Source organism: Augochlora pura, chromosome 7, assembly GCF_028453695.1.
Source record: "Augochlora pura isolate Apur16 chromosome 7, APUR_v2.2.1, whole genome shotgun sequence".
Classification (NCBI taxonomy): Eukaryota; Metazoa; Arthropoda; class Insecta; order Hymenoptera; family Halictidae; genus Augochlora; species Augochlora pura.
This window is the reverse complement of record NC_135778.1, coordinates 35,326,029-35,335,315: the sequence shown is the minus strand read 5'-3', so window position 1 is coordinate 35,335,315 and position 9,287 is coordinate 35,326,029. Positions and strand designations below refer to the sequence as shown.

The 9,287-nt window shown below is 35.9% G+C and overlaps 2 protein-coding genes across 2 annotated transcripts; both read right to left on the bottom strand.

The window, feature by feature from the left end:
• Positions 1-1,791: 1,791 nt before the first annotated feature.
• Ets97d (DNA-binding protein Ets97D) lies at positions 1,792-3,805 on the bottom strand. The gene is made up of 6 exons (XM_078185273.1): positions 3,603-3,805; positions 3,193-3,490; positions 2,967-3,117; positions 2,832-2,905; positions 2,529-2,763; positions 1,792-2,458 (listed from the first exon to the last, which is right to left on the bottom strand). The coding sequence occupies exons 1-6, from the start codon at positions 3,638-3,640 to the stop codon at positions 1,941-1,943; spliced, it is 1,314 nt and encodes a 437-aa protein (XP_078041399.1). The 5' UTR covers positions 3,641-3,805; the 3' UTR covers positions 1,792-1,940.
• Positions 3,806-4,248: 443 nt separating this feature from the next.
• LOC144473070 (uncharacterized) lies at positions 4,249-8,100 on the bottom strand. The gene is made up of 4 exons (XM_078186631.1): positions 7,854-8,100; positions 5,474-7,778; positions 5,202-5,403; positions 4,249-5,134 (listed from the first exon to the last, which is right to left on the bottom strand). The coding sequence occupies exons 2-4, from the start codon at positions 7,724-7,726 to the stop codon at positions 4,860-4,862; spliced, it is 2,730 nt and encodes a 909-aa protein (XP_078042757.1). The 5' UTR covers positions 7,727-7,778; positions 7,854-8,100; the 3' UTR covers positions 4,249-4,859.
• Between the last annotated feature and the right edge of the window lie 1,187 nt (positions 8,101-9,287).

Here is a 9,287-nt window from a genome sequence, read left to right as displayed (position 1 = left end):
GAAAGTAAGCAGACCTTGAAAAGTCGTTGTTGAACTTGAGGCTGAGTCCTTCAATTACAATTTACCCTCTCTACACGACAATCGGTTCAGAACTTAAAGCACAGTGTCAGCTTATAAGACCCCTTCAGTTAGGATATCGTTTCCACGTTTGATTGTTCTTCTCTCGACCAATGAAACGTGCGTTTACCTTCATTCTCTTTTACTATTATTTATTAGGTCAAGTCATAAGTAAATTCCGTTAAGTTCATCTTATATCGGCAATGAGTAATGTTTCTAACAAATAGTAACGGAACTTAATGACTGAACCCAATAAAAAAGCACCGGCAGTGCTGCGCGAGGCACTCAACCAGCTTGGTGTTAACACCGACCAAATAAAAGAGAGCTGGGTTAAGAATTGTTACAAAGAAGAGGATAATTAGCGACGACGCCTGGGTGAGGTAGTAGGTTGTATAGTAGGGAATGGAAATTCGCGAGATACGAAGTCCACTGTACAACTTGCTAACTTTCCCGGTCGTCGACGTTGCAGCATTCCGTCGTCCAATATGATTCCATCGAGAAGAATCCAAGGAGAAGATTATTGTCATCACGCGGTTGTGTGCGTGCGTGAATGCATGTGAATTTGTGTGCATGTGTGAGAGTTAGCCACCGCCATAAGTCGTCAGCTGTTTCAATAGATCCGGTGATGTACTCTGGGATGTACCTACACCCTCGGCAAGTGCACAAGTGAAAAAGAAGACATCTTGGACGATGTACTAGGATCACTGTTTCCCTGGAGAACACTGGAAACAGACAAAATTTCGATACTCCGTCACGTAGTCTCAAAAGAAAACTACAACTTTTCCTTTTTCATTTTTCCAGTATATTTACAGTTTATTATTACTTATAAATAACTGCACGTTGCTTCCTTAAAGCAGGCATGGGCAATAAGCGCGCTTTTTCCCTGGGAACGCTCCGCGTTCGTCCCTAAGGCAACCTAAAAGAAAGAAGATGACGGAAGGCTGTCTGTATTGCTCTCTCTCATTCTCTCTCTCTCTTTCTGTGTGTGTGAGAGCGTTCCGAATAGATACGTATAGCTCTCGATTTTTAGCGGGCCATGGCAGTGGCCCTACAAGGCAATCCGTGCTCATGCCTGCCGTAAACAGCTGGCCAGATGTAGAACCACTGGCATGTACTTAGAAAGGCAGTGGAAGATAGCGTGTTGTGTGATTGCGAATGAGTGAAAGAGAGAAAGTGAAAGATGAGAGAAAAGAAAGGGCAATGGCGGGCGGGCTGATTGTAAAGCCTGCCGCGTCGCCGGTCCCCTGAGACCCTAACTTGTGACGTCGCGACCGATATCTCACAGGCTAGATTCTCTGGTATTGGCGATCAGTGCTGCCTTTTGCCGATCAAAAGTCAGTCCTAGCATCAGAGATAAAACAAATAAGACATATGAAAAAAAAACATAAAGCGACCGGAAACGTCGATGAAGTCGACAGAAATTCGGTGTAATCCGAACATAACGTGTCATGGAAAACGATTATATTCCTATGTGAATAATACAGTTCGAAGTTCAAATTTCCTCTGTTTCTTTTTTTTTTTCGTAAATGCGTTTTTTATATTCAAAGCGACGATCAACGATTGAAATGTAACCGATTTACTTTCATGTTATTAAGTATTCCTCTGGCGGCAGATCTGGGAACTACGTAGCAAAAACGGCACCTAGTTACCGACAGGAGTTTTCAAATTGTGAAACAAAACGTAGAATCTAAGAAGGATAAACAATTGGAAAAAATATAATTTTATTCCTGTTTTTTTTATTAATCTTTATACTTCGATGTACAATTTGATTGTCTCAACAATAACCGAATAATGTAATTCTGCGTATATACAACAATTGATGCAAAATACTCTGGCAGTGGGGTGGGCAGTGGGGATCGTTGCGGTAATAGAAAAATATTCGATCAAAAGTACCTTCTACCCTCTTCTACTAGTCGACTTAATTCTGCAGCCGAATAGCCCAGGACTTGCTTAAGATCACACACGAATTTGTACACAAACCTTTTCCCGTGAACCTTCGAAATCATATCCCCGTCGTAATAATAACGCAACGCCCGGCTCAATTTCTCGTAGTTCATAGAAGGTTTATTTTTTCGCGCTCCCCAAAGCTGTGCAACAGCTTCCGGTTGATTTAATTTGAATTCACCCTCTGCGCCCACCCATTGAATGGCTCCTCTATGTTCCCGATCGGTTAACAGTTCCAATAAAAATTGCCACAGTTGTATTTGACCGCTGTTAACGGCACGGCTAGAAGTTGCTATAGTAATCGGCGTGGTGTCGATGTTTTCAAGAGGAACACTGACTACTCGCGCCTGTTGGTTCACCTGTTGTCTAGGCTTCGCAGTTCTCTGATTTCGAACCTTCATGGACCTATCTATGCTGTTTTCCGTGGGCGATTCTGGAGGATCCTTTTGCACAACAGCTACGAAAACAGGATTATGCTTAAAATAAACAATAAATAGAACTGACTGCTACAATGAATCGAAGCATACCGACGAATTTACACTTCCGAAGTAATTCTAAGTGAGTCCAAAACACCTCTCCTGGATCGAGTGGTACTTTAGCCTGGAATTCTTCGAGCGTGAGATTACATAATTGCTGTCCTGTGATATTCCAATCTGCTAATCTTACAGAAGCCAAATTAAACTGTCTCACGGCCCACTGAAGCCAATGTTTCACGTGTGTCTGCGTCCAATCCTTTGGATCGGCTGGAATTTTTAAACGTTCCTGTAAAGCATTAACGTTTGAACTTCTAATTCAAATGATTCTACTATTATTCTTGCTAAAAATAATACCTGCTCTTTTTTGTATTGCGGATCCACCATCCATCGTATAACGTTTCGTTTATCTTCGTTAACTGGTGCAGTTGCTACACAACATTTTGCATTAGAGAAATTTAAAAATGGAGTAGAACAAATATTAATACATACTGGTATTTTCTGCCAGTTCTATGTAGTCTTCCGCAGGCTTCAGAACATCAACTATGTTGATACGTCTTTGAGTTGCTTTTATCTGAACATTTACTTGAACCAGTCCTTCCCCTTGCACACACTGATCCACCAGATTCTTATGACTCTCTAGCTAAAGGAATGTACATAAATAAAAGAATACTGCTAGCGGAAGGAAAATTTTTAATATGTTTCTCTGATTGTTTACCATTTGTGCGTCTTGCAACCAGAAAGAGTAATCGGTCAGTTCAACTCCAAGTCTTTGTTCCAATAAATTTCGTAATGTCGATAAAGGCTCCCTTATATCCATGTGTTGTATTAAAACACCTTCGTTGCAATCATCTCCGTTTGTGGCCCCTTCTAACGCGAAACTGGGCTCTACTTCTAAATCTGAGCTTTCCTGTTGCAACTGAGCCATTATATCATCTTCTTGCGACAATATAGCTTCGGGTTCCATCTTGATACGTTTTATCATGGCATAATCAGAGTCGTCGTCAGTGTCGAAGCTATAGAAAACAAACAAATGATTGTTGATTAACGAGTAGCAAGTAGATATGTATATTAACGTCACCGAGAGGAACATTCATTGGATTTAATGAACGTTTAAGGTTCACTAACCTTTTGTCGGAACTTTTACGTCTGCTTCCTAGATCCATGTGAATCAAACGCAATTGTCAAATTCCGATAAGTGAAATCAAAATCAACTTTAACCTTTGCAAACATACGAACAATCACCAAAGAAAACTGGCGGCCATTTTATAACAGGTGTATAAGCACGGTGCAACGAATGAATAGATGCACCCAATAACGTAATTTCGAAACGATAAACAGATCGTTTGTTAAATTCAATTTATTTTAACACCTCTGTGAGAACATTCAAGAACATGTTTAAATTAATATTATTGATAAACAATGTCATCAGTTATGCTATCATTATTTTAATTATCGAATTATTAATGTACAAGTCGATAAGGCAGTTTTAGGACTACGAAAACTTGTAAGATGTTGGGTCTATCTGTCTTTTTTATCTACGGTTACAGTTTGGTACGCTGGATCAATTTAATTCAAATTAGTTTTGCTCCCATTGTAGAATAATTATGATTATAACATTGTTTTCGTGACTAACTGGGGAAAGATTGAAAAATTAAAAGAACGAAACAGGAGAAAATTTCTTACACGAAATATTTATTTAATTATATACCTGTGATGTACGCTTGAGAAAGCATTATGCGATAGAAAAGTTTCTAATAGTTTCAGACACCCCTGCTAAGTAAACGTGAATTCGGAATTATACTGGCAGTATTAAGAAAGACTTGAATAAATGCAATAAATGGTGGACACAAGTCCACGAACATTAACGGAAAATAAGGTATATATAGTTTTATTATTTTCACGAATATTATACAGAAGAAAATTTGTAATTTCATAATAAATAGTTTGTCAATTAATCCCTTGCTGTACTTAGAAACATCATCTTTTCCTAGACCTACTTAGAGTTAGCTGTTAAGTATCAATATTTAAACATGCAAGTAAATGTAAATACACACAATAAATATAAATCTTTCTTATGTTTAATAAATTATTACAAGGGTAATAAAAGAAAGGGTAAATTAGCCCTAAAAATATTACAATTGTTAAAAATTAGTAACAAAGAAATTCACGCAACAGATATTTTAACAAACAGTTAAAAATGACTCATTTTGCTACTTAATAAATTACTTTCAGCAATTTTTACAGAAAATATTATTATTAAATTAAGTGATCTTAAATAAAGTATTATAGCTTTATTGTATATTCCATGATTTATTTAGAGATTACATAGTTACTGTGATTTTTGGAGCATAGTATTTACTCACCTAACTAAACTAATACAAACTAAAACATTTGCTTCAATGCTGCCCTCAGTGGCAAGCTCTTCGTCTCTTCTATAAAAGTCGTTATGGATTGTCCAGCGAAATTTGGTATGTTCGCAATAGCTCCATGAGCAAGCAATTCGTGTGCTATTGATATATGATTATTTTCAATGGCATGGAAGATTGGAGTTCTTCCCGAACGGTTATCTCTCAAATTTATGTTTATTTTAGTTCCTAGTAATGCACGGACTCCCTTCAAGTTGTCATACATCACACAATAGTGTAGAGGAGCAAACCCTGCCCAGAATAATTTAAAAGATTTATTTGTAATTTTGTATTTTAATTCTGTATTTCATATACCCACCATGTTCGTCTACTTTATTGAGTAACTCATGGTCCTTAACATATTGTATCATGATTAATAGCAAAGGAGAGGACAATTTGCAAGCTATAAGTACTGCAGATTCGTGTAGAGGTTCCAATGAAACAGGTTTTGCTCCAGCTTCTAATAATAATTTCACCACATTTTCGGATGCACTTGACTGAATAGCTAATTCTAAGCAGGTCTAAAAAAAGATGATGTTTTTAATATTTAGTTTCTTTTATTGTACATTAAGTTAACTAAAACATGCTTACCTTATCATCTGCTGTTAATACATCTATATCCATTCTACAAGCTTTTAATACTAAGAGTAGTCTTTTTACTTCTTGTATATCATCATCTATTACTGCATTGTGTATAGACAGCATTCCCTTTTCATCCCAGTTTTTCAGTGATTCAAAGTCATATTTTAGTTGTCTGCTAACTTTTTCACATAATGTTTGGTTATTTTTCAATGAACATGCTTGGTCTGTTAAAATTTGTTCTACTTCCCTTGCTACACTATTCTGATTGTTATTAAAGTAATTGTTGATTTCATCAAGTTCCTCTATAAACAGTGAATGCATATCTAAGGACTGGTTATTATGCTGGTTATCGATATCTTGTGGCAGTTTGTTTGAATTAATCATAGAAGATGTTGCAGAGTGATTCTTTTGATTTATTCTTGCTAATGTGGGTGTAGTCTCTGTTACTAATATAAAATTGTCTAATTCAAGTAATCCAAATACATCGGTTTGTACTTGAGAATCACGAACTGTTTTCAAGTTCTCTGGAGGAGTAATTGGTACATGTTTTGTTATACCTATACCACAATCCGCGAGAGCTTGTAAAGCTTTAGCACGAAGTTCTTCATCTGTCACACTAATCAGTGCTTCCTTAATGATATCCCAATGTTGTAATAGATTCCGTGGTTTTAATCTACTACCAGTTATTTTTTTGCTATTATTTCTACTATTATCAATGCCTTCGAAACATGGGTCTTTATTTTTAGATTCATTCAACGCAGTCACTGGTTTATAATTGTTTTCTTGAGCATTACAACCTATTTGTTCAATAAATGTTCTTTTGGAATTAGAATTAGTTTGAACCTCGTTTCCAACAACTGCGTCTTTCGTAGGTTGCACTTTACAAGCCTCTGTTACATTTGGACATTGACCACTTTCATTTTTTCCTTCCGAATGTGAGAGGGAAGAATTGGATTTATCACTATTTATTTTATTAATAATTCGATCGATTCCATTAACGGTAATCTTTTTGTTTGGTATAATAAGCTTTTCACATGCTACTATTGGAAATTTGGATTGCATTAAGGATTCTTTCAATTTTGATGTGTTATCTTTTATTAGAGACATTTCTGACTCATGCAACATTGTTCCAGGTTTTTTTACAGTATTAGTTCGTATTTCAGGTATCTTTGGTGTTTGACACTTTAATACAGATCTCTCAGATACAGTGTTCCTAGATAATGGTAATTTTTCAGTAACACAATCTTTAGATATTAATTTTTCTAGGACAGACTTTTTAGACATTTGCATTTCTGGAACATATTTCAAAGATACTAATCTTTCTTGGACATCCTTTAATACTAACTTTTTTGGGAGTTTGTTTGATTGTTCTATTGAACTGACTTTCTTCTTAGGTTTTCTTAAGATGTTAATTCTTGCAAAAGCTGTTTCTGTTGTATTCTCTTTAAAATTATGTGTTTTAATAGTATTTTCTTTGAAGATGGATGCTTCTAAATCGTCAGAATCTGCCTCTTCTTTCATAGTTATATTATTTGAACTAGCCATACATTTTGGAATTGCATTGTTAGGGCTGGTCTTTCCTTTTGTAACTTTATTGCCAATGGTTGTATTTTTTTTTATAACAACCGTGTCAGAAATAGACTTTTCTTTAGATATTTCATTATCTGAAATACATTTTTTTTTAACAATGGCATTATACAAATTATGTTTCCTTTTTATAACTTTACTACCTTTAGGTAGTATCAGAGCCTGATTTGTTTGTATTGTTATTACATTATGAAATTTATTATGATGATTTTCATTTGTACTATTGTCTAAGTTATTATGATCTATATACCGGACATCATTGTCTAAAATCTTTGAGTTTTGTGTTTGTGATGCTTTTTTAGTTCTTGCTGCATTTTCAAAAAAAAGGGTGATAGGCAAATTTCTGTTCCTCGACAAATGGAAACTATTAGAAACAATGGTCTCCTTCAGATACTCCGGAGGTAAACATTTCAAATTGCATTCCCCAAGATCTTTGCCATCTTGTGTTCGTATTCTCATTTTCTTTAACATGTTTACTGTAACTCCTCCATTAGTCAACAAATTACTTGAAGCCTGTGATACTGTTGACTCAGATGATGGTCTTTTATTAGGTACTCTACTGGGAAATTGCTGTGTCAATGTAAATTCCCGTTTGCATTCTATTATTGGCTTGCCAATGTTATTTTCTATTAATTTCTTTAAATTCTTGAATGGTAACAGGGTCTCTGACTCCATTTAGCAGCAATCTTTTTATATAATTAAATCGTTCAATTTGCCACGAAATTTCCTGGAAGTCAGGAAGCAGAAGGGTATTACAAAATTTTCCTGTGTTAAAAATCAAAATATAATAAACTTAACGTACCATTATATATATCGCGGTATGTGCTTACACATCACGAGATTTCGTCACTTCTGACTTGTTGTCAATGTATCAAATGATTAAATGTTTGCATATGTTATATTTACAACTTGCTTGAAAACAATGCAAACTAGTACAGCTTTGGAAACCCACCAGGAAGTGCTACAAAATGTTTTGCAAAACGGGACATCCCTATCAGGGGGAAATACTCGGGCACTAATCATGGATATTTGCAAAATAGAAACGTGTAATCATGATAGCCAACCCTAAAGTATGACAATATTTTTATAACCACATATTTCAAAATCGTATAAGATGTGTTACGTTATCACGTTTCATGAGCGACGCGAACATAGTCACTAGTTTATATTACGACCGCGTTATTAGACTATAACCTTTCAATTAATGGCGACAAGAGGGAAGTTCAAATGTAAATACAAATTTATATCGTATATTTATATAGAGATACAGTATCGGCCGAGAGGAATAACTGAGAATATGTAAGGAGATAATGAGAGAGTTTCCACGAAATTCTTCGTTGAGCTCGGAACCCTCTCTGACCTCTCTCTCTCTCTTACTCAGTCCTCGAGACGAAATCTTCGCGCGCGGCACACCCCTACAATGTTCGTTTCGGCGGGCTTTTCAACCCTGCGCGCTCGACTCCCGCTCACTACCACCCGCATGCGCACCGTCGAACCACCAACCATCTTCGAGCTGCAACCGGAAGACGGACCGGCCGACAAATCAACGTCCAGCAAATTCACCAGCGCCCAGCTAATTTTCCTATTGGCTAAGAAGGAGGGAAGGAAAAGAAGCTGGAAGAAAATGCAGAACTAAACAAAAAACCTCAGATTTAATTCGACAGTCAAAGAAAGTACATCTTAGAGCTCTATAAATAAAGTACCTTTGCTAAAAGTATTCAAAGTTTGTACCTCACTCAACAACCTTTCACGAGCAGAGCTGTTCAGCGCTCCACGGGCATCCGAACCATACCGAATTCCCTACATTGAACAATTAAGACCGTAACAGATGAGACCATTGCTACATTAAATCGAAGAAAAAGTGATTAGCTTTCGAGCGAAATACAAGAATAAAACAGGAACATTCGGTTTTGATCGATTGCATAATATTTTTGATTTTATTATTTTGACATTTTAATAGCATTAAACTTTCAATTTATGTACATAGATAATGTATAAATTAATATTACAATTTAAATGTATTACAGTCTCGTAACGGAATTAATCTTTAAACACAATAATAACGATATTGGTAGCACTGATGAAAAAAATGTGATTCCAGAGAGATACATGGAGGACAGCTGGTGTCTTCTTAGCCATATAAATTTAAGTTATAATAGATTTTTAATAGTGATGGAGGTAGTTATGTAATGTTAGTAGTTACCTTACTAGTTACCTTACTAGTAATGGTTTTTTT